Source organism: Dromaius novaehollandiae, chromosome 7, assembly GCF_036370855.1.
Source record: "Dromaius novaehollandiae isolate bDroNov1 chromosome 7, bDroNov1.hap1, whole genome shotgun sequence".
Lineage (NCBI taxonomy): Eukaryota > Metazoa > Chordata > Aves > Casuariiformes > Dromaiidae > Dromaius > Dromaius novaehollandiae.
Genome location: NC_088104.1, coordinates 12,572,504 through 12,598,566, shown reverse-complemented (window position 1 = coordinate 12,598,566; position 26,063 = coordinate 12,572,504). Strand labels below are relative to the sequence as shown.

The 26,063-nt window shown below is 39.7% G+C and overlaps 1 protein-coding gene across 6 annotated transcripts in view; it reads right to left on the bottom strand.

The window, feature by feature from the left end:
* MYLK (myosin light chain kinase) overlaps positions 1 to 26,063 on the bottom strand; it is a 228,691-nt gene that overhangs the window by 166,792 nt on the left and 35,836 nt on the right. Inside the window, exon 1 of one of the 6 annotated variants that reach the window (XM_064514693.1) lies at positions 19,969 to 20,026. The exons of the other annotated variants lie outside the window; for them this stretch is intronic. Within the exon in view, the coding sequence (XP_064370763.1) occupies positions 19,969 to 20,011 (43 nt within the window). The 5' untranslated portion in view covers positions 20,012 to 20,026. Of the gene's footprint in view, positions 1 to 19,968; positions 20,027 to 26,063 lie in introns of those variants that run through there. 6 annotated transcript variants of the gene reach the window in all.

Below are 26,063 nucleotides of genomic sequence, written 5' to 3'. Positions count from 1 at the left end.
CCTCCAGAAAAGCCCTTTCACTATAAAATTTTCAAGGCATTCTCAACCCTAAACATCCCAGGAAAATTCAACAGCAACTCAGACATGGCAACAGAAACAGGATCAGATGCCAAATCTTCATGCCCAAGCCCAAGACCCCAAAATTTTGCAAGCTTAAGTTTTGGCAGCTGCATTTGTGTAAAATCTCTGGGTATGTTCCCACAAACTGCATTTGTGTAACTGTCTCACACAAATGGGAATTACAGGCTAAATTTCAATTTGTACAAAAGCTTAGGCCAGCTAAAATGATAGCAAAAAAAAAAAAAAAAACACAAAGTAAATTACAATTTCATTTCAGACCACCATGTCACAGTTCTTGCCAAAATTAAGCAAGTTCTTAAAACCCCATCATTTCACTGCCTTGAATTTCACACTCAGCAAGTCATCCACAAGTCTCTCCATCAGCAAGAATCTTGCTTGTATACAGGAAAAGGGAAAGAGCAGGTTCAAACTGTTCCAGGTGTTCATTTTAACAAAATACTGCTGCAGCCCCTATATGGTATTCAGATACGATAATCTCCAGGCTGCTTTAAAGACTGAAAAACTGTCAACTCCAAGGGAGATACATGTGAGAGAGGGATAGAGAGTTTGGGCTCTGAAGTGCAGTAAGAGCTTTCTGAGACTAAGATGCTAGCCCATTTTCCTTCCTTCCTTCCTTCCTTCCCAATCCCCTCTTCACCTGACTAAGAGGAGACAATGAACTTTCATAGCGCTGTGCAATACCTTCTAGCAGTTTGAGCTGCGCTGTTTGGAAAAAAAGGAGAACGTGTTTTGTGGCAGATTGCCTTTAGTCTGCTGTATGCCTTGGTTATCCTTGCAAGTATCAGGACAACTCTTCTTACCTGCTCTTCAAGGGCTGCTGCAAGGCTCAGCTCCCTAGAGCTTGTGGAATACATAAATCACAAAAGTGGTTGTCATAGACAAGTCCCTTAGTAAAAATGGCTAACCATTTGTGACTGAGACCAAACTTTGTAATTAATATTCAACTGTCAAGTCACCCTTTTCTAGAATAGACAAAAAGATATCTTTCAGTTTGTGTGACACTGAAAATTGAATTACTTTTACCACATCAGAGGGAGAGGTAGGAAGACAATCTATCCAATCAATAAATCTGGCCCTGTCATGATATTTGCATGACTGCTGCAGCATGGGCTTTAACCTGAAAAGCTTTCCATGGTACAATCACAGCTGTGTGAGGAATTTCATCCTCATCTTGTGCAAGAGAATAAATCAAGATGATGGTAACTGATCTACATTTAATTAAGATAGGTTTATTAGAGGACAAGAAGGATGGCAATCATAGACATTCGATTATTTATACAAATCATATAAGAAAAAACCAACATGTTCTTGCCAAGGAAAAAGAAAATCATGCCCTCATCCTGTTTATGCTGCTTCGCAAAGAATTTACTAGCAAGGATGTGCATTTCTCACAGTTACTGTCAGTTTTAACCACTCTCCAATTTTCCCCAATTTAACAGTGCTGTTCAGAGTTGCCAAGGATCCTAGGCGCATTGAGATTTGTACAGACACCCAGCTTCACCTACTAACGAATAGCCATGCTGCTGCCACAGATGATGTCTAACACAAGCCCTGACATATGCCTTACATAGCCATTCTTTAATGGTTTATTGATCTATTAAAGTAGCTGCAGAGGGTATTTTGGGAACAAGTAAGGATATAGAAAAAACATATGCACAGAGAGAAATGGATATATACCTTTGGTAACATATATTCATCTTTCTTATAAACAGACATGCTACATTATTCAATTATTTCATAACCACTGAGTATTAAAATTTAAGAAAAAAAGATGCCCATTACAAAGCAGCTGAACATGTGTCTTGAAAGAATTTTAAGGCTCAGAACCTTGAATGCTTAATTTGAAACATCAGATTGAGGAGCAGTAAATCAACAGAGACCACAAGAAACACAGCTTCTTTGCAGCTGTTATCTTAGAAGAAATACGAGCAACTAAATGTGACATGCATTGGGCAGGTTCAGTACAGCATCCATACCTAAGAATTACTTTATAGCAGCAAATTGAAGCCAGAGGGAAATCCAGCTGGCAAACAGGATGCAAGCTGAGCTTGTTCTTGCTTATTCCAAAGTGGCTTCCTATAGAAGCATGTTGGGGGCACGGGATGTGAATTCAATCTGACTTAAAAATACACTAGAATTCTAGTTTATAAGCAACATTTTTAAAAAAACAAACAAAAACACTACAGAAAGGTTTTAATAGCACTAAGCAACGGGTCACTCCCAATAAAATTCTACTGGTTTTCCTTACAGGGTTTATTTCTACTGTTCAGTATATAGCAAAATCCAAACACCTCAATCTTGGGAAAGTTTGGACTAAAAGCCTTGATCTGAATTTCACCATCAAAAACTTCTAATAACACGTTTTGTCATCCTTTAAGACAGATTTTCAGCATTTCTAGAGCAAACAGTTGTGACTGCATCTGATGAGGGAGCTCACCAGTCCTCTTCTTGCCAATAAACCTTCGCCCTTACTTTGCACCTTACATCTCATGCTTTACAAATACCGAAAAGAACTGGTAGAAGCTGGTGTTTATGATAGAAATGCACATGAGTCAAAGACCTTCCAAAATGCAGGGAGATCACTGGGTGTGTAGCATGTCTCTGGTCAAATCCCTGAACAGCAGGACATAGACTACTAGCTCACTTCTGCAGGAAGGAAAAGTATTTCCCAGAGCTGTGCTGACTCAGGCAACACACTGGTGCAAGTAGCAGGGAAACCTGTGCAAAGACATTTGTTTCAGGTCATATTGACACAGCAGATGAGAATTTCCAATCTGTTGCCTTTGCTCACCTCACACCCATGTGCCATCAGTGACTTCGTAACACAGCAAACCTGAGAGTCTGCTGGGAATCTCAGCTGACCAGGGAAGTAAGAGGATTTGGGTGAAACACTTGCAATACAGATTCTTGAAACCTTCTTGGAACATAGTTTGCAATTCCAGAATAAGATTCAGTATCAGTGCCACTGGCAGCATGTGGAGATGAAGTACATCAGCATAAACTGACAGCAGTGCTTCTGTCATTTATACTATAAAACTGTGGAGCCCTGGGCTTAGTTTCTTAATCTAGCCACTTTCAATATGACTGCAGGCAAATCTCTCACTCTTTTGCCCCCTTTGCCACAAATCTTTCCCCTCCTGTGACACAGGAATGGCATCACTTTCCTAGTTTTCTAGCAAGGTGGCAGGCTAAATTTTTGAGTAGATGCAGCAGTAGTAAGGGCCTCATAATTACTTTGAGAGATGGAAGTAGGTAAAAAAAAGCGTTCTGACACCTATGTCACAGTATCCACAGAAGTGAATGTTAAAAGGAAACGAACTTGCTAAGCTTGTTTCATCACCTATACTATATACAAAAATAAAAACACAGACTATTTGAACACATATCCATGCACACCCCTCCACTGCCCATCCTGAGACCTACTCCACACTTGAACCAGACTGTTTTGGGGAGGATTACTGTAAGCTTCGTATTGATCATTTGAGTCGAAAGGACTACTGTCTGCCTCTGCCAAGTCCCTTGATTTTCAAGTTTTAAGGTTTCTCAACAAAAGTAACACTCCTCTAGCAAAGCAGTGCATTGATCTGAGAGAACAAGTTTATCTCGTCAGTCTTCTGCAACCTAATGCAGAAACGGAGCAATACCAGTGATTCAGGAAAGAGAAAATACTGCTTCTACCTTTGCAGCAGTGTTCTTCCTTCTTAAAAAGGATAAATGCTGCTGGCATCTATGCTTAATCTGTAGCTACCAATCCAAGAACATCACATACACAATTCCTACCCTAACACTTGCTGAATCAAAAGCCTCAGTTCCACGCTAGAGCCTTCAGCATAGGAGCATAGCAATGACCACGATCACACACACTAGTTTCAATCACTGACTTCAGTCTTCGATACTGAAAAACTTTTGTGGCCATCTCAAATGACCAACACAGGGGAAACAATCAGTAATTTAATCTGCTTAGACCATTAGGGCAGTTACTTGACTAAAGAGACTTCAGGCAACAACATTCTGCCATTTGGGATTTGGGACTGGAGCCAGTCTGCCACATGAAGGGGTAACTCCCTCTTGCCCCTATATCCAAAGATGAACCTGCTGGGATGGACTGGCAAATAAAAAGCAATCTGACTGCAGAGCGGAGCAGGCAGTGAAGCCACAGACCTCTGGCTCCAAACCTGAATAGGCAGGGTGGAAAACTGAGCCAAGCCAAGCACTGGCACTAAAGCTTTTCGGATGGAGAGGAAAACCACAGCACGGGCTGCAGTTTGCCAGAGACATTTTTAAGCAGCCAGTTTGAGAACCAGCTGTATATTTCAAACCATCGGCTCACCCTGAAATTAGAGTAAAAGCTCTCTCCTCCAGAAGCCTGAAACCAATCACTTCCTGAGTTAAAAACACATCATATGTCTATGAAAGCACCCACAAAGGAATAAAGAAATATACATAATAAAGATGTCAAAGTTACAAGGACTAAATGCAAAAGTGAATCTGAAAGAAATCTCACCTATTATTAATTGTGTAAGATAAAAAAAAAGAGTTATCTTAGTGCATGTAATGCATGCAAGGATGCTAGCATGGCTAACGAGTCTAATTCTGGAGCAAGGCAGCCTGGGACAATTTTTCTAAGGTCTGCATAACAAGCTGCAAATAAGACAAATGTTGAGAAGTTGCTGACTTTGCCTGGTGACACAGTGACAGCAGGTCAGAACTCAGGAGGTGACCACTTTGGTTTGAGGGGCTCTCAGCAATGTTTCAAAACGGGCAACAAAAGAGAAACTATGCTTCTTTTATACTGATTATTCTGGCTTTACCATTTGATTTAAATAAAGAAGACTTTTTAAAGAGTAATACTTCTGCAATATCTTAGCGGTGGCAGAATATTATGCTAAATCAGCAGCATACAATGAAATTGTCTGATTTTTTTCTTTTTAGGTTCCACATGTCAAGGAACAACCACTACATTAACTTTCCCTGATGCTGCAGGTGGCCAATTGCTACTGCTCATTTCCAAGCTAGTAGGGTCATAAAGTTGCACGAAAGGTGAGTCATGGAAGACTTGTGGTTCATAAAGCACACAGAATTTTTCAGCCTCTTTCAATTTTGCTTTGTGTTTTAGTTTCAAATACAGCCAGAAAGTCAAAAAAGAAAAAAAAGACTCAAGTCTGCCAAATTCTATGCCATTTGTGAAAACACACACATGCACTCTACCAGCTGAGGTGTGTGAACCCCAGGGTAGCATTGGAAAGAAACCTGTTGACTTGAGCCAGAGATACACTGCACCATGAATAAACATCATTAAGTTTCAAATTATGTTGTGCATACTTAATACTAAAGGAATTAAGTCTCTCAGTTTGAAAGAGCCACTGGTTCTTCATGCTGAGATACTCTGCACAGGCCAAATTCTGCGCTGCCTTCCATTCTATTCAGCCTCAACAACTGTCAGCACGAAACCGGGCCCATGAGCTCTCCCACAAGTTTGTTTTTTCTGGACACAGCAGTTTTGTACATGTATGCAAACCAGCAAACTCCAACAATCATTTGTTATACATCAATCCTTGACAATGTATTTGGCACTGGAAAGCAAACAGAAACACCACCTTCCTGAAAGCTATAGCCTAAATGCGAGATAGGCTATACAATGACAATACCTTTTTTTTTTAATATATAAAAATCAAGACAGACAATTGGTTTTACTTCATTTTTATTTTATAAAAGCACCTAAATAACATGCAGGATTTATTGGTGAAATATACTCCAGAAAGCCAGCCAGTAAGCAAGATTGACAGGAATATCTACAATTAAGATTCCAGAAGAAATCTTTCTACAGGAATAATTATTCTCATAGCTTTCATGCCTACTAGAAAGAAAAAGCTTCTCCTTTGTCTACAACATCCTCAATCCCCACATTACATATCAGGCACAGGACAGCTTCCCATGGCCTTTTTCCTGCCGCTGTTCATAGAAAGAAAAGCAAATGAAAGCTTCAAGAAAGCCATCCCAAAGACAGTCCCTATACTAGAGATTATCAAGAACTTAAGGCAGTTTTCAGATGATGAAATGTGAACCCATACAGGCATGCTCTGAGCTGGAGTCTTCTTTTCCATTCTATCTCTACTATTGAGGTTTTAGCAACTCTGTAATCGATCAAGACCAGCTCCTGTCACTGAAGCTATCCTGCTCCTCTCAGAGCTAGTAAGGTTTCATATCCAGCACTGGATGCTGCACTCCAAGCATGAATCAGCTGGAGACTTTGGAAACAAAGAAAAATAGTAAGATTTTGTAAATTCTTACAGGAAGAAATTTCCCAAATTGGCCTCACTTAGTGGAGAGGTTAAGTTGGTAATTATATTCAAGCACTTCAGTTTGCTGCAAAGAAAATAAAGACGACTGTTTGTTCTTCATGTACATGGAAATAAGATGAGAACTAATGAGCCTTTAATTGCACCAGGGAAAATGCAATTTAGACATTGGGGGGGGGGGGAGAGATATGGATTGAAGCAGTCCTGGAAGAGATTGCTCAGGGAGTCTTCAGTGCTGGAAGCCACACAAATGTCTGTCAGGAATGACAAGCACTCTTGATTTAGTCTTGGACATGGGAAAGACTGGATGGCCTTCTGAAGTCCCTTGCAATCCCATGACTGTGATTCATCTGACAACTGATGTTGAATTTGGAATATAATATAGACTTTCACATGCTGGCTTCAGGCCAGCAAGACAACTATTATTCTGTAGAGAACACTATAAATCTGAAAAGAAACAACTGTTATATAGTGAAAAAGAAAAATCAGCCTATGAAAACCACAACAATATCAATATATAAATCATTAACAATGCAGGGCTTAGCTAGAGGGAGGAAGACAGAAGGAATCTGGTTAATCTTACTTAAGCGCCAGTTTGCAAATCTCAGCCAAATGTCCATTTCTGATAACAAGTGAATGCAGCTTTCATCTGAGACTGCAGAAAGAGAATGGGAATGCAGGCAAGCAAATCAATGTCTTCTGAGACATTTCTTACTTCAGATATATAGATGCTGCCCTGTTACATGCAAACATCTCATTGCATGAAAAGGCTTGTTTACATACTTCTTCCTGCGTTTGTAAACTAGAGTTGCAGCAATTTACACAGATCACACAAGATTTATTCAGTTGTGCCCCACAAAAGCACACAATGCAAGGTCTTAAAGCTGTCAACATAAAAGTGTGCATAGAAGTAGGTTCAAATACGAACACACTGATTTGGAGCCCCTTCACATTTCAGCAAGGCTGGTATAAGAAAGAAAGAAAGTGGTTGCATTCAGCCCCAGGCCCAAGTCTGTCCCGACTGTTCTGCTTCCAGCTGGGAGAAAAGCCCCGCAAGGGCCTGTTGGCTGAGATTTCATCGAGATGGTTCTTTTCATCAGATGTGGGCCCAATCCAGTCCTTAACACCTTTATACTCTGTATCAGTTTAATGACCATAACAACATTTACCCTATCAACAGGGGAAAAAAAAGTGGTAGGAATAAGCTCTCTCCCAAATCCAACCTCCTCCCCCAAGCTCCAACTTCCCCCCGCCCAACACCTATCCATCATGTCCACAAAGAACAGCCCTTCCCATCCCCTCTTTAAAGGTCAAAACAGAGCAAGGCTTAGTACTGAGATGCTCTGGTGAAGATGTTCTGCGGGAGTGCTAGACCAATCCTGTCCATCACAGATTTGTTTTTCACACTGGGAGCAACGGGCCTCACCCCCTCACCAGCAGTGAAAGTTGGGAGGTAAATACCATTTCAAGTTACTGCCAGGCAGAGATGAACCCTGGCCAGGAACAAGTAGTTCAGAACAGGAAGGAATGAGATTAAGGACAAAAAAAAGAGAATAAGAAGGGAAAAGAAATCAACAGGGATGAATAAAAGACAACTCTGAGGACGCAGAAAGACTTTAGAAGGGGGAAGAGTTTGGTCACAGAGGCAAGGAGAACATAACAAAGGACAGAGGATAAAGACTACCAAAGGGCAACCAGCTTTCACTTGCCACTCTGGCAGTGTGGCTGACAGCTGTGATGGCTCCACTGGGGAGTTTTGTCTGTCTTTAACTAAATTCCAGGATATTTTCTTTGGTCCTTCCCCCCCATATAAGAATATACAGTTTTCCAAGAATAACTGGGGTTCATACAAACCTCTTTAGACAGATTTTTATGTGCCACTTCAGGTTGTTGAAAAGTCATCCCTCTTAGTGTGGTTTTCTTTTTTTAAAAAAAAAGCTTTGTTGTTTGAAGAGTGTTTTATGATTTTTCCCCTCAGAAGTGACTCACTCAATCCATTTAATTGCCAGCCCAGGGCAATTCTCCTTTATATGTGACCCCAACAACCACTCTGAATGCCAATACTGGAAGTGAGCAGGTCAGAAAGATGCCAGTTATCCAAGTGTTTTCACAGATGTGAATAAAAATGCATATCATTGATATTAGAAACAGAAATGCATTCTTCACTTTTCCGAGATGACAAAACATTTAAGAAGATTTTCAAAAACTGCATATGAAAAAAGTTAATTCTTCAAATGACACTGACACTTCACATCTCATTACCTCTTCTATATACAAGAATTGTTCCTGTTTTAATCTTCCTCCACTCTCCCGAGCTCCTTTCCCTGCAATTCCTACAAGGGATTTCTTTAATAAAGAGAAACATCCCTCTTTTCTCTTTAAATTAGCTTTTTTCTCCCCCATTGAGATACTTACACTTCTTAACAGACCAAAATATTCAAGCCTTAATCAATGCTAAAATTTATCTTCTTTCATCAAATTCATTCCAACAACCAACTTAAGCCATGGGGGACAGAAGGCAGAACCCAACCAGTTTGTATTTTCTTCATGGTCACACATTTTATTCCACACACAGCCTGAGTTAAGCAACAGACAAAACAATATCAACTGACTTCAGTGAAACAGAGGAGAGGCTGCCAGGGCCTTCAGAGAGACCCAAACAGGGAACCAGGTCCAAGGGAAGCTCTTCGTTTACAAACCCTTTCCAGGAGACCTCCATGCACTAAATGCAGAGCTCTACGGGCTCTGAAGACCTAAGATGGGGTGCACTTTTAAACTCTGCAGAGAAGAAGCTCTAAACCAGAGGTACCTTGGAGTAACATGTAACAAAAAAACAAACAAGCAAAAAAAACCCCCACCTAAGCTTACAAAATAAGAACACATTAAAAGTAACAGCACAAGCATGATTTTAAGATGTTCTATATTAGAGAAAATAAAAACACGCCTCAATTCTAGAAGGTCTCTCCATATACAGGTACCTAATTAACCTCGAAATAACAAAAGAAAGGGGAAACCTAATGTTTAATAAGTACTGATGGGATTATAAAAGTTCTATTAATTTTGTATAGTTTGGGGGGGAAAGAAAGGGGGAAATATCAGTAAAACCCATACCATCTTTCTTCCTAACTAGAACCTGTTTTCCTATTCCAGGAGCGACCAGAAAGTTTCCCTAAGACACTGTCACAGAAAATGTCAAGCTAGAATGAGAGTTCTGCAAACCACAAAAATCAGACAAAAGTCACTGTGCAGTGACTCTAGAAACCAGCACTGAGGGGGGTAGGGGAGAAGGATAGCAAATTGTGTTTCCCAGCAAACCTACAGATATATCATAGACACAATCCTAGGAAGGGGTTGTTTGGCCAGTTGCACACGATTTCATTTTCTCATGGAGGTTGTTAAAAGACAAACAGTGGCTCTGCCTCCAATAAAAGATATTTATAAGGATAATCAACATCCAAAACCAGTAAATAGGGAGTAAAATTCATTGCACCGAACACACACAAACTCCACCACTTTTGCTGGGGAAATTCCTGGAATATTTCCACCTCATGTGATTCACATCCAAGTCTGCTGATCTTGGAATGCTTAGGCTTGAGTTTTAAAAGATGCCTCCAAAACCACATGCAAAATAACAGATTGTTGAAAGAATATGGTGAGCACAAACACTTATAAAGAGAAACCAAGCACCTGAGTACCCAAATATTTTCAGGAAAAAGAAAAAGACTGAGTTACACCTAAAGGAGCCAGAACAAGGAAGGTGTGGGTTTTTTGTTTGTTTTTTTAAACAGCAAACACAGTTTCTGGGGAGTCTAGAAGGATAAAGATTAGGTAGTTAATAAAAATAAGACCATATAATCATACAGACTACATACACGCACAACTCCACAGCTCCAAATCAATACAGAAATATTTTGACTAATAGCAGCAAATCCCAAACTCTCTGTGATGACCTCTGAGATCTACTCAGGGCAGAGGAAGATAAGATGGTAGTAAATGCACCCAAGAGCTTTTTGCATGGCAAATCAGAGGTCTGTTACGGAGTTCCTACTATGCCACGGAGTAAGAGTTTGTATGACGCAGCCCCAACAGTGCATTGCCACACAGGCTCAGACAAACACCACAGCGATATCAAGTTATCAGTTCGAACACTGGCAGAGTTCCCTGTACCTTGAATACCTTTCACACCTTTCCTATAATCCCAGTCACTTTGCTGCGGCTCCCAACGGCCAAGGAATCCTTCCCTGCCAACGTCTCCACCTTCCTCAGCCAGAAAAAGTGTTGCAAACCACTTACTTGCTTACTGAACCATGCATTCCCCTGCGCTGCTGCCCAGCCAGTTTCTCACAGTATCACACCGCTGGTTAGCGCAGTGAAACAGCAGATGTGTTAGTTTCTAATCCTGATTTGTTGCACCAACTTGATCTCTCGCACATTGCTATGTCAGCTCCAAACTTGAGCTCCGAATGACTTGAGTGAAGACACACAGTGAGTCCACAGTAGAAGCAGGGCCCAGTTCTATTGCTGAACTTCAGCTCTGTGAAATGCAGTCTTTCCTCAAGTCTTAAACAGCAAAATAAGAAATAATTTGAGAAGTTGAGTTCCCATCTAAATTTACCATCCTCTTCTGCCCCTACACTTCTTTATGGCAGTATTAAATCTATTGGACTCTGTCGAAAGGCCCATCTCCTGCTTTCTGAAGGTGTTTTGAGGGTGGAGGAGAAGGAAGAGCACGTGTGCGCATGTGCGCACACAACCTTTCTTTTTAAGAGAATACACGTGTGTTTATTTTCAGCTTGCGGGTTATTTTGCTTAATACCTTTTTGATTGTTTGCACCACTGCTGAGATGATCTACCGATTCTTCCTGCCTTCTAGGTCCTCTTATGGCAACAGGGCAACGTTGCAACCACATCACAGTCCAGCACATTTTGTCTGCATGGCAGTACAGCAGCGTACTCACTGAACATTATTACTGATGACTGAAACAGTTAATGCATGGCTCACAATGCTCCAGACTATTTAAAATAGAAGGTAAAGCACAGAGGGCAGAAAACTACAAGCAAATAATGCTTTTATGATTGTCATTATCATTCTGCTTTTGTAAAGGAGGGAAAGCTCTTAACGTAAGAAGCTAAGTTTTCAGCTGATATAAATTAGCCTGTTTGCACAGAGTAAAAAACCTGTACCAGTTTACACTTGCTGGGGATCTGGTAGCACATCTTCCTGTATCAGTTTTGGCAGCTCAGTGTAAACCCATTAATCACGAACTACAGTACTACACTTCTGTGAGATCCGCAATCGCGGTGACCTAGCATTATTTATTCTATTTCTTATCTCTCAGGAAAAATCAGTCTCCAGGAATCTGCCTGATGGGGTACAGGACAATGGATGACTTCTGCCTCTGAGGCAACAACCTCATGTTCAGAAAGACTAAGTTATCTGAAACCAGAGACAGTGTAGCTAGCAAGATTTTTCTTCTTTAGATTAAATACCATGGTCCTGTTTTCAAATAGTAGAGCCATTTAGAGCCATTTCAAAGCATCTTTTTCACTGCTTTAGTAGATAACCCTTACACAGAGTAATCCAGGCAAATTCCACACAAGATCTAGTAATTAGAAGAGAGGATAGCGAGTCCAAACTTCCACATTCTGTTTCTGCTCTCGATTCGCCCGCAGTCTGTGACCTTTTCCTGCCTCCATTCTCTACATGCATCTCCAAGTTGGTAAAAGAATGCTATTCATCTCAAATATTGCTATAAGAGCAATATTGCATTGTTTGTTTTTATAAGTACATTTGAAAACTCCGGATCAAAACCATGCTGTTAGAAAATAGTTGAGCTTCAGTCTTCAGTTTTTAACCATCTTGACTACTTCCACTACTTCATTTAAGTCAACTTTGTATGACTAGAAATGACAGCAACACGATTTCCACATAAAAAGCCCTAGCAAGCAGCTCTTTAGATGTTCAGAAATACAGAATGGTTATAAAAGGGATTACAGAAATGATGCAAGTTGTCATGAGGTGCATATTGTTGCTTTATGCTTTGTCATTAAAGCAAAGAACACAATCTAGTCCAACGCTTTAAAGCGTGTGGCCATATACAGGTTATTTTTTCTTTTTTTTTTGGACAAGACTTTTCAATCCCAGTGACTAGACATAATTTTGTGAATGTTTTGGTTCTACAGTATATGACCCACCCAAAAAATGCCCCAAAAAGAACCTTTTCTAGGATCCTAGAAGATGACATTAGACTGTATGTTCAGCATACTCACATGAGTATTTAACACAGAGTCATGCACAAAAAGAAACTAATTCTCTTCTTGAGGAGTCAAAAAAAATTAGATAAAAGAATGTTTCCTAGAGTGAGGATAAACATCAGAAAGACTCACCACTGCCCTAGTTTCAAATTTTGACAGAGAAGTTACAGCAAGAACACACATCAGGTACAACAGAAATTCCAAATAAGAATTGATTTGTTAGGTTAACATACAAGGACAGCTTTTCCCAGCACCATTATCTCATCCCGTCAGATATGTGAAGCAATAATTAACTGTTCACTACAAAGAGATAGCTGCTCCTGTGCTGGAAACAACAGACTCTATTCTGGATTTACTGTTGCTTTGCATGAGCAAGGATGAGAAGAGATCTGGGAGAAAATGAAGTAAAACGATTTCTACAGGTCTTAGGCATCACTATTAGAAATACTTGCAACAGAACTTGAGCGAAAAAGAAAACTGACCAATTTAAAATGATTTCTTGTGAGTCTAGTACATGGGCCAATTTGCTGAGGTTGGCAAACATTTAAGTGTTTCAGTTACCACTTCCACCCCTAATCACAGCAAGTTTTGCTTCCAGTTTTGGCTTTTGTCTGAACTTGAAACCCAAGCATAACGCAAACCCACATCAAGCAGAAAGAGGATAAACCAGATCCATGCTGAGCCTGTATGGGTGAAGCTACAGAGATTTTTGCTGCTGTAGTCACAATAATTGTTTTTCAGCTGAAAAACTACTGGTCCAATTCAGCAAGTGACTGCTTTGCTCCTGTGCCACACAAAGCCACAGAAAAAAATGAATCTAGCCTTCTGCTAGTTTTTTAACATATGTTAGCTGGGGAACAGCAGCACAGAATCTTAGAGCCTTGTAAAATGAATTAAACAGACAAATGCACTGTATTTGTTTTCAGTTCAACAGGAGGCTCTTATATTGAATACATATGAAGGAAGAGACATGCTAAATTGAACGAGCCTGGAGGCTTAAAGTGATATTAATTCCACTTGCATTCAACCATGTGGATCCAATGATCAAAGGGATTTAGAAGCAAGAAGGGAAAATAGCTTAGTCACATTCATCCAATAATGGAAATATCAACACTCAGCAATACTCCGTCGCCTCCGGGTAGCACAGGACAGTAACAGATGTCAGGGGAGTAGCAGAGCTATCTCTTCTCACATCAGGAGGAGACAGGAACTGCAGTCACACTGGATTTTCCTGTACAACCTCAAATCTTCACCACACGCATGGAAGAGGGCCAGTGGCACTTCTCCTTTATAAGCTGAGGAACTTTTTTATATAAAGCACCACTAGGGCTGGCTTCAAGAGCTCCTCTTAACGTGGTTTTGAAGAGATAACGGAAGTGTACTAAACCATCACTGTAGTCATTGCAATTAACAGATCAGACTTTGAAGAGACTAGAGGCAGAGCAGCTGCATTAGCAAGTGTGTGGGTTTAGGGGTTTGTTTGTTTGTTTTGTTTTTAAACACACACACTTGTCACAGGAGAACAAGTTTTCATGTCATCAGTAACACTTCCAAATTTTGTATTGTCCAGACAATGCAAAACTGAATTAGCTTATTTTTTAAAGATTCTTATCAAGACTCAAGGCAACTTTTTGCCAGATGGTTTTTCCACTACCAAATGAGAAATCTTCAATTATTGGTTATTAACATGTTATTGTACTAACAGTTGTTTTTTTGACCCAGAGGAATTACCCTTCCTATCTGGTGGAGCAGAAAACAAAAACATAGAAATTCACTGCCATAAAGATATTCCAAATAAAGCTTTTCTATATAAGAATAGGGACAGAAAAGACAGAAGAGGGGGGAAATCACAGAAAAACATCCTGGGCAGAAACACCCAGATAGCATCCTTGGAGATAGCACCCATCTACCATATAAAATTATTAAGACAATATAAATCATCATAGATAAACAACTATCCAGTTGGAATAGTAAAGGGAATTAGGGCCGACATCATTACTTCAGTTTTACACAGCGTAGCAGCTGTGACTGCTAGCCTTCAAGTGCCACGCTGCAGAATGGCTGAGGCTTACCCAGCAGTTGTATCAGGACTCCTGGATTTTATTCTTTGCTTCGCCACTGCCATAACACAAGACCTCAGGTATGGACTCACTGAGGGACGATCTTGCGATGTTCCTTGCTCAGGAAGAACGTTAGTGAAGACAGGGTCTGTATACAGATGTGTGAATTCTCCATGGTAGCCCGTCTTGCAGGAGGCACACTTCAACCTTTTCTACTCACTGCAGTGCACTAAGGCCTGATGGTTTCATGTCCAACTATACTGCACTGCTAAAAGCCAGGTAATAGGTAAAGGTCAAATCAAGACTCTGGAGCTCTACCTACCTCTTCCAAAGGGCTGCCCAGCTTTCTGACAGACCAGAGCCAGATGATGCTGATTTGCTGATGGTCAAAAGCAAACAAATACACTTATGTTTGAGGAGGAAATAAATCACTCAGTAACTGGAAGGAATCACTCTGAAAGTCAAATCTCATCTACAGGCCACTTGTCTGATAGCCCTGAACACCACCTGCTCAGCTTGCTATGGTTCACCTTGGAGCCTCTGCTTGGGTATGCTTTTGTGTGCAGCAGTAAACAGCACTGACACTTGCACACAGAGTTTTAGCCAAGTTCAGTATGGTTGCACTTCTGTACCAAATTAATCATGAAAGTAAGTGTTCACACTATTAGGGCTGAACTGTTCTCTATATTCTTGTCTAAAGGCAGATTAGCTGAGGGTTGGTATGGTGGAATTTTTTAATTATATGCCTTTATGGCTTTAATTCTGTGAAGGAACAGGCTCAATTTTGTTCAGGGTTAAGAGTTTGAAACAGATAGTAAAAATCAAAATTGGGCACATAACAACTCCATATTTAGCTGCTTTAGGGTTCCACCTGCCCCAGTCTCAAATGGATTAATACCTCCAAACCCAAGCTCTGTTGAACTGAATAGGAAGGCTCCCTTGACTTAACAGACTTTTGATCATGCCTTTTGGCAAACTTAATCACTTAAGCTCTTTGAGACTCTCAGATGCAAGACATTCATCCAGAGAAGTGGAAAGTATTCTTGCAGTAACTAGAGATGGTTGGAAAAGTATTTGGTTAAAAAAAAAAAAAAAAAAAAAGTGTGCATGGAGATCTTTTCATGAAGAGTGGCAATTGTTTCAGAGGCCAGAGGATTCTCTTGTTCTTATTTTTAAGCTCTCTTCATCTTGTACTCCAGGTTTAAAAAAAAAAAAAGAAAGAGTGCTAGTGATAAGTTTCCTGGTGTCTTGCTGCATTTTTAAAATACTTTAAATTTACTTCAGGAAGGATTCTGTGGTACCTTATAAATCTTCCAGAGACTAGGAAAGGATTTTTGTGGGCTTTCTTTTGGCCAGCTTTCCCCCCTACTATGTGTATTTTAACTGCTACTTCTTTTAGATTGAAGTGCTGCCTATGCTTTAACCCCTCTCATACAAAGCTGCTATGTCTTCTGCACTAAAGATTCTGATTACTTGAGCCCAAAAGGTCTGAGGCAAGAACTTACATGTCATTTAAATAACAGTTACATGTCCTTACTGTTCCAAGGAGACCAAGACTGCTGGTGTGCATAAAATAACCTAATAACAACCTCCCCACAAATGCATGCAACTTCAGGAAGAGAGTAAACACAGAGAAATAGCTAAGCCATTTATTACAGGTTTTTAGTACCTTCAGGCTGTCTGTACTGTTACAAAGTAGCTTCTTGCCCTGTCCTTTGGAGACAGCCAGGTTGGTTTTGAAGCCTAAACTATTACTACTTTTTTTTTTTTTTTTTTTAACTTGGAAAAAAAAGTCAATGGGAGGTTTGTATTGTTAAAGTTTAATAAATGGAACGGATAAATACAAATCATATAAAGTGCATCAATGTGCCCTTTGGTTTGAAAATACCAGCCCCTTTTCTCTTAGTGCTAATCCTCGCTAATGCCAGTCCTTTTCCCCAAGGACTTTGATGCTTGTTGCACAGCCTTGCACAAACATAAATTTCTCTATGAACTTGGTCAGACTACTTAGAGGAAGAACATCAAGTACGCACACATGTCTTTCTAAGACCAGCCAAGACGGAAGGAAAAAAGAAGTTACAGCCATAGACGAAGGATACAAGATCTGGGTACAGCTTTCAGTCTGAAGAGACACGGTCCTGTAAAGTACTAACATACAGGATTACTGGCATCTGACAGGACTGAATCCTTTACAATATTTTTGCATTTGAGTTAAGCAAACACTGAGGAAAGCAAGTGTTTTAATCAAAATGCTGATTGATAATGAACTTAGAGGTCATGAAAAGCACCACTAACACATACTGGGGGCACTACTGGCAGGTTTAAAGCTCAGGAACAGACATATGATAAAGTTGAAGTATGTGAGCATGTCTAAGTGAGACATCTGCTCCAAGCTACTCAGTTCATCCACAGGGTGAAACTCTTTTTACAATGGTTACAAGTAAAATTAATAAATACTTAGACAAACCTTGCTAGCTGAAGCATTAAAAAATATCTTCACAGTTTCTCTGGCAGAAAGACATCTGTTAACTTAAAGTCTCCAACCCAGAGAGACTAAGGAGACCTGTGTTTGCATACTGTTCAGGTTTACCTTTTCTCTCTCCTTCCTATTTCCTTTTTTGCCTTCACAGGTCTCTGTATAAGTTATTTTCTACATGGAAGCAGGTTTCCTAGCAACAAAGACGACCATAATTTTGGCCATATGTTCACCATTACACCAGAGGCTCAGCAATCAAAAATTATTTAACCATCTGAAGATTCTAGTGCTTTCAAAATATTTCAGAGTTACATTTATTCATCAATAAAGAAAACATACAACTATATATGCCTAAGCAATATTCCAGAGCAAGGCGCTTAAAAGACTAAACCTTTCTTTAAGGGAACGCAACTACAAAATTTTAAATGCGAGATAGATTTACAATTGCAAATTCTTCCCAGGGCGGGCAATTTTCCTATTAATACATCTCCTACAATTATCTGCTTCCTGTAGTGCGATTTTTCATTCTAACTACATTTAGAAGAGAATTAGCCATGGCATAGCAGCTCCTCTCGAGCTAAGTCAAGTGCAGCAGCAACAGGTAATAGCATATACATGTAGTAAAAAGCTTTTGCCTTTCAAGTATTAGAAAGGGCTCAAGCTGAGACATGAACTTCTGCAATGCATTCAAATTGGACAGTCTTGAAGCCAAATTTTAATTTAATTGTTGTAATTTATTTCCTAGAGGTCACTAGAACAAATCAATAAGGAAAAGCAACACATGTGAATGTCTGTTTCACTGTTTTAAGAGGAGAAAAATCAAGATCAATTTCACAGTGTTGGTTTTCCACCAAAAAAAAAAAAAAAAAGTTAAACTGCCAGACTCAAGACAACTTTCTGAACTGGACTGAATCCACCAGACATCTGACATCCTAGTTGTACCTGCGTATCAACTGCTTGACAGCAAAGTAAATGTTAAATTTCTTTCACTGAAAAAGAAAAAAATAACATATGCAGTAACACCCCCCCCCAAAAAAAATACACAGGTGATTTTTATGCCAATAAAGCTACCAGATTTACATTCTGGAGACGTGTATTTTCTTTATTGAAGAGGCTTGATAACTTGAACATCACACTCTATCCTCGTGCAGTCTTTTGATAGCTGGCAAGGACAACACTGATGGCACCTTACTGTGGTTGAGCTGGAGGCATTCATAGCTGCCAGCAACTAGAACAGGCCTCTAACCACCTTTGCACACATCATAGGTAAAACTGCGAGATGGCAACAGCTCCTAAATGGTGCTAACCCTGAGAGCTGGAATCAGCTTCATGTAAGAAAAGGACCACAGATATTTTAGTCAGTAGCAAAATTAATCAGCTTCAACCTGGCCACATAGTAACACCCTATCTAGTAGCTGTGCCTGTCTGTCTCTATCACTCTCAAAAAAAATTTTTTTATGCAATGCTTCTTTTAGGCATGCTTGAACAAGAACAGCAACAATGTAACAGCAGCAGCCCTCTGGGTGATTATTTTCATTCTGTTTGGTCACCTGCTCTAATTAAGCTTTAAGTTACATGAAAGTTCAGTTCTTCATCTTAATGGTCACTCACCAGCTCTCCTAGAATTACAGTTGGAGAGTTTACACTTAAAAACCACCACCACCACTTTTCTCAGAGTAATATACCCACATTAGTAGTGTCATACTGAAGTCAGATCTTCCACTTGGTTCAGAGAAGGCATTCAGTAAGAACAGCACCAGTTCCAGCTTCTTCTCAGGTTTACGAACATGCCACCCACTGGGCACCAGGAGAGGCCAAGACAGAATGGCTGGAATAAGCTCTTTGGCCATTCATTCCTCCAATGTAGCACGAAGCAACCTCAGTCACTAGCCTGGTGTCGCTTCTGACATCCCTGCCAAAAACTGGTCTGGAAACTTCTGTCAGCACTAATTCTTCCTCAGCCATCCATTTTTGTGGATGCTGAAAAAAGCAATGGCTTTTATTTTGTTTCCAGCACGCAGCAACCCACAGCTAGCAATTTCATTTAAACAGAGCTTCATGCAGTTCCTAGGTCTACTGCAAACTTCCGGCATGCCTTGGGCAACTCAGAAGTACTCTGTGCCTCCCTTCTATACAACAGACAGAAAATACTATCTTCCTCTTTTACTGAGTCTTAATCAGGGGTTATGCATTCAAGAGAACTGATAAGCAACAGACTTGCATATCCCACTGGATGCCTACATTACAGGAATAAAGAAAAATCAGTTAAGCCACTGTTGACACCTCTGCACCAATGCACCTCCTGCCTTAAACCCATGACAAGCTATTGCCTGAGCTAAAGAATTGTTCTTGATACATTATGTATCTCTACAAGGTAGAGACAGGAAAGGAGATACCTTAACACTGAACCATAGAGTTTCTTTAGAATGCCAACAGGAGCTATCTTAATTCGTACTCTATCAGTACAGCTGCTACTTTGTTTCCCACTGAAAAGGCAGATTTGTCACTGTAACACAAACTGAGTTTGTAAAACCACAAATAAATTAGGATTTTCCAGCTCTTGAAGAATCAAAATCTCTACAGTTGTCTCTCTGAGGACTACTAGGACATGGCACCTGTATTGGAAGTACTACAGCGTGGCATTGACAGGCAGAGAGAAGAGATTAAACAATAGCTGCATATCTCTGCTTATGACCAGTTCTTGTCAGCTCCCAACTTCTCACTAGTGCCAAAACTTAGAAAAAAACAATATCAAATAAAAACCTGATGGCTTTAAATGCTGGAAAAGTACACTTACTTCTCTGGAATGATCCCCTGATCCAAATAAAAAAAATTCCCATCTTCTGCTCTTGCGAATTTTGAGTGCTCCAGCTATATTCGTATTCTTTCTTTATGCCTGCAATGACATCACCCAGTAATAAAAAAAAAAAAAAAAAAAAAAAAAAAAAGGAAATTCATTGCAAGCTTAATCCACAGTCCTTTAAGGACTGAATTAATGAATTTATGAGAATGGGGATTCTGCCTTCATGGGTTTTATACAGACATTATTTAGAGGTCCAAAGAGGAAACACATACGAACACTGGAAAATGCAGTAATTGAAAATGCAATCATTGACATTCCTTTATAGAAGAGTTGTACCAGATTAAACCTTGCTCTTATGATAAAGACTGACCTCAGACCTTTCAGTAGTTTAAAAGCTGATAGGACTATAATTTGCAAAGATGTTTTGGGTCTACAGTCCTCATGTTTAATGATGAAAACAGTTCATTTCTTCTCCTTTCATAGACTACATAGTATAATCTTGTTTATCTGAAATTCTTTGGGGATATTGGAATCCACTTGAGAAGCAGATATTCATGACAGTGGACTGGAAGGATTGCAATGACTTGCGTCAGCTTTTTGAAGAGGCATGGTTCCTTTAACATAGCTTCTTTAAGGGAGTTAATATTCTTTTTACTGCACCCTAGGGATTGTTGGGGGGGGGAAGGGGATTGGATAGTCCAATCACATAAAATATACCTAACTTTCCTTTAATCAGGATTTAACTTAATTGGAGCTGGGCCATGTCTGGCAAAAATAAATGCCGCTCCCTGTAAAGAAACAAACCTGAACCACTCCCAGTCCCCAGGAGATTTTCAAAAATTAGAAAATGAATCCCTTCTACACTCACCTCCCCAAAGAAATATTTTATTTCTTCACTGAATAAGAGCTGTGCAATGAAATGTGGTTTTCACTTTAACAGCAAGCCTGCGCACAGGAGGACCTCTCCTCCCTTTCCACTGTTTTGAGTTCCAAGACACCCAAAGCAGACAGCACATTGCCGCACTGCAGACAACGTGCCATCACTAAGTATCACATTCAAACTCAAATCTAGGCTGATTTGAGGGCCTTTCTTGTTAATAAGCTGGGTCTTGGGGTAAGCCTAGGCAGCTAGGTACTTCCAGTACTAGTACCTTGGCAACCCCGATACTTCTGAAGAACACAGACCATGCCCCATCCAGAGCTAACAAACAAGTACAGAGAGTCACAATCCAGCTTCCTCTTGTCCTTCGTAATGGCTAACTCGGGTTAAAGTCAAACACAGCCACTATACCTAGAACTTTGCAGAAAAAATAGGGAAGAGAGCACAAACACAAATAAGACTATTTGCCTGAAATGCAGAAAGTAAGCACCTTGGCTAGAAACAGACTATCCTCTATAGGTTACTGAGCAAATTGCAAATACAGAAAATAATAAAGGGTTGGACAACAGATTTGTATATAAAAAAAGACTACATTCCTTGCTGTATTCAGTCAAAGATGGTAGTGTTTATGATACCATACCAAAGGGAATAATACTCACCCTAAGATGCATCTAGCACAGAGCTTCAAGTATGGGCAACCATATTCTAAATTGGGACTCAGCAAAGTTTTCAGGGTTACTGCTTGAATGCTTGACCTTTGTGACCAGAGAGGAAGCAGCAACCCTGCTTTAAAACATAGCCAAAAAACAGACAAGAGAAAGGCTCTCAAAATGTTTATTGACCTGTCTTACTAAGGATGATGCTATGTGTATATGACTGAAACTACAGTTGTGTGAACAATCAGCAAGGTTGTGTTACTGATTGATACACAGGAGACTACTTTTAAAGGTGCTGCTATTTATTAGGGATAGAAGACTGCCTACAAAAAATTGCAATGATCAGCCCAGTCTTTGCTGACTCCCCGTACAACTGTCTTGAGAAAATATGGAATACCACAAAATTTCTCTTACCTTCTGATAAGAAATATGTTGGGGTTCTCCAGTCCTGCATGCTGGCTCAAGCAAGACAAGTTCACACTTACCTCTTGGTGGGAAATGCCCAACTACTACAATGGGATACCAGTATGAAATCAATTCATTCTGAATTGATGTGTAAAAAGTGCCTGCAGATATCTCTGATGCTCCAAAAAGCAGCATACCACAACAAACTAAGAAATTTTCACCATTGCAGGAAGAAAGAAATCAAAAGAAAAAAAGTGGCACTAAAATAGAAATCCTTTGTATAGAGGCTATGCCTAAAATTTGCAAGAGAGCACACATATCATCATATTTATTTGATTTGTTAGGATCTTAAAAATAACCCTGAAAATGATCCTAAATGAGCACCCAATTAATGACTACTCTTTGACAGCTCCTCTTGAAAGGGATCCTGGCATCTGTATCATGTGGAACTTCTGCAATATGGAGACGATGCTGCAGAATCGAACAGTTTTCTAACTTTCACAAAGAAAGGACCATTAGTCATATGGATGATGAAAGCATTAGCATGCAACTCTGGACTTCGTTTTTCAGAGCAGTCATTTGTACAAAATAATCTGTATAAGCCAGCCTGCCCGCCGTTGTTTCATTAGAGATATTCCATGTTCTATAATCCCTTCTATGGCATATTTCCAAAAGACATTAAAAAAAGTCTGCGAGAAGAGGGAGATGTAGAGACAGAGCATACACAGAAAAGCATCTGCCACTTCTATGAAGATGATCTCCCCCCTAGAACAGCTAAGAAAACAGACAGCATCCTTCTCCCATGCACACTGGTAACTGCAATTTATAAAATAAGCCTAAATTCTTCTTCATTGTGCCACAGTCATTAGACTATTTAATTTCTATGGGTTTAAAAGAGACCAAGGCCATTTCCAACCAAAACAAATAAGATAAAAAGTTTATAGCTTTCACACAGTATGATTTGTGTATCTTGGAGTAAATGCAGTCTCACGAAATAAGGTTTTCTGAAAAAAAGGATCTGTTTACATGAAAAGAACTAGCATGGGCCAATTTTTCACTCAGTGGTGGAAATACTCTCCCATTACTCTCTCAAAAATTTTGCTTAATAAAACATGATTGCTTTTCAGGTTTTTCTCTCACACCCAGATCAGTAGATTCTAATTAAATATTATATAGGCTCATCTTTAAATGAAAGCTGCCCCTGTATCAGTAAAGATCTCAAATGACTCCTAGAGAAGCTGTCCTCCTTGTGCTATAGCATACAGGTCTTCGTTATCAGTAACTGACTCCTCAGACAGACTGAGAATAAAGTGAACTTTTTCTTTTTTGTTTCAATCTACATATGTAGTAATAACACCCAGCTAGTCTTAGCTTCTCTTCAGCCAAATTATTACAGAGAGCAAAAAAAACCCCCCAAATTACCTTAATTAAGCTTGAGTTTTCCCTAAGCTCTTCAGCTTAACATACACACACACACACACACACACACACACACACACACACACACACTCTTGTACACACTGACACAAATCCCACACTTGGGCATGTTCTGTGCAGACATGCACACTTTTGCAGCCTCACTCCTAAAATTTCGGCCAAAGTGACTTCTTGAAAGCCAGAGAAATGGGATTAGACCTCAGAAGCTTGTCCCAGGCTTTGCTCCAAGTCTGACTGTATGTTCCAGTTTTTCCCTAGCTTACCTGTGCTAACTTTAGAGGACAAACAAATGGAGATTCTAGCCTTCATCTGGCCTGTGCAGTCCTTCAACATGATTTAAGGGAAGATGGCCAGCTGTGAATTAACCCAGGAGTTAAATCAATACAATAAAAATAGAGCCTGTATGACTCTAGTAGTTAATTTCTCTAACAAGGCTTTCCCTTGGCACCATTTATGAGGATGGTTTTTGACAGATATCTGCCCTCCAAAAATAAGACAATAGCAACTAGCTTCTTAATAGGTCTTCAGATAGCCTATAAACTGGACCATAAACTGAACATTTGAACTGAATTCAAACTGGCAACTGAGAAGTTTTATGGAGTTCAAAGTCAGAGGAGATTATTCCAATCATCTTGTCGGAGCGTGGTGGGACACAGCCCAAAGAAATCATGCAAGAATTTCTCCATTTATTTACGAACCTCTGGAGGAGGCATCCAGCCACCCTAGTAAGTCCCTAAAGCAAGATTTTTATTTATTTTTTAGATGGCTAAACCATTTGGCACCTCACTTGGAATTAAACCCTCCTTCAGCTTCCAACTTCTGGATCCAATTCTACCTCATTCTACCTCCTATCCAGGTAGGCACTATTGTAACCAGCTAGAGTCACCTTTTATCCTTTCGAAAAGTTAAACAGACTGAGCTTCTTTAGTCTCTGGCTTCAAGGCATTTTTCCAGACAATGAATCATCCTTTTATCTCTTTCCTGAAAACTTTCCAATTTCAGCCTCCTTTGTGATGTGTGGCTACTAGAATTGGATATGGTAACTGTGTAATGGTCTCAGTGGTGTTACAGAAGAGCAACACCCCACCTTTCTCCTTGATATATCTTGCCTCCTCTGCATCTCAGTAAGGACTTGATCAGACGTCTTGCCTACAGCATCACAGCGAGAGTCCTTATTTCCTTGTTTATTCAGTACTATCCCCAAAACCTTTCCAAAGATGCTGTTTTCTCAAAGTGTAACATCCAATTCTCATTCTCATTTCCACATACGCGATCTCACAAATAACCATGTTAACAAGCATAAGTCTGCCTTGCAACAAGATCCAGACTATTACATACAATATTCCCCTCCCCACAACATTAATGGTTTAAAAGCAAACAGAAAACCCCACTGAGGACTGCATGGTGTCCACAAGTCCCTGGAATTAAACCAGTCATCTAGAACCAGAATATAGTACCTATGGTCAAGGTGCTTCTGATATGAGGAAATTTCACCTAAGTCTTCAGTAGAAGCAAAGGCCAGCAGACACAACATGTTTTTGTACGTGTGGTGCAGAAATACTAGTTTGAAACAGCGTGGATTAAAATAAATATTGAATTAAATCCATTCTTCCACTGACTCATGGAAACCAGCATTGGGTTTTTATTGATGTATTAATAAATGAGCAAAATTCACCTCTGATGCAAATGATGTCAGTGATACAGATATATTTGGAGCATTTAGCCTGCTAATCACATTAGTGAAGGTCCAGTTGATAGAAAAAACATCCCTAGAGATGTCACTACTTTCCTTTCCAGGAACACTAAGAAAGCCAGTGAATGATTTAGGGATTTTCCATACATACCATTTATACAAATCTTCCATTGCTTCATGCTAATGACAGTCAGACAGGTAGCAAATATCACAAAATGGGAAAGAAAATTTCAATAGAAAAAAAAGAGCAATGATTTTGCTAGAGCTGTTTTCTACCGAAAAATCTCACAAATGGAAACTTATTTGGCATCTTTGCTAGAGCTGAATTGGCAGAGTAAGATGGAAAGCAGCTCTGCATCTCATTACTGTCTGCACTATCACTAGCTGGAAACTGGAAAAATAGGCCCCTTTCTGTTTAGATACAACTGTGCTGTTGCTGTACAGAGTGTCTGGCTTTCTCTTTCAGTCAGTACAGATAACATCTGCATAGAACAACTCTTTGTCTTATTAAAGCTTCACCTTGTGCTGCTTATTTTCCAGCTGACATTTATTTGTGACATTGCAGGCATTTCCTAAGTAATCAGCTACAACGTCAGCAAGAGATGGTGATTAAATCCCACCACACAAATATATGTAATCAAATGTTCCCAACTTACTTTCATTTTAATTTGGTGCAGTATGCATTTACATTAGTTAATTAAATGAAGATAAAATTAAATTTCTAAAAGAGGGCTGCAAATTGGTACACAGAGATAGCAGTATCAAAAGCTACCCAACCTTCAGACTAACCAACCACAGGATTTGAATGTTAGGTGGGTAGTAAGTGCTGGGAAAAAGCAAAATGCTTAAGAAACAGAAACTCTGCTTTCGTATCAGATTCCTTAGTAATAAAGAATGATGTAAAAACAGATCAAAATGCTTAATAATACATGCTTGACTGCAGTAGAATTACTTCTAAACATCTGTGTTGTTGAAGGAGGCTCCTTTAACAGAAAGGGAAATGCATTCTTACCTCTTA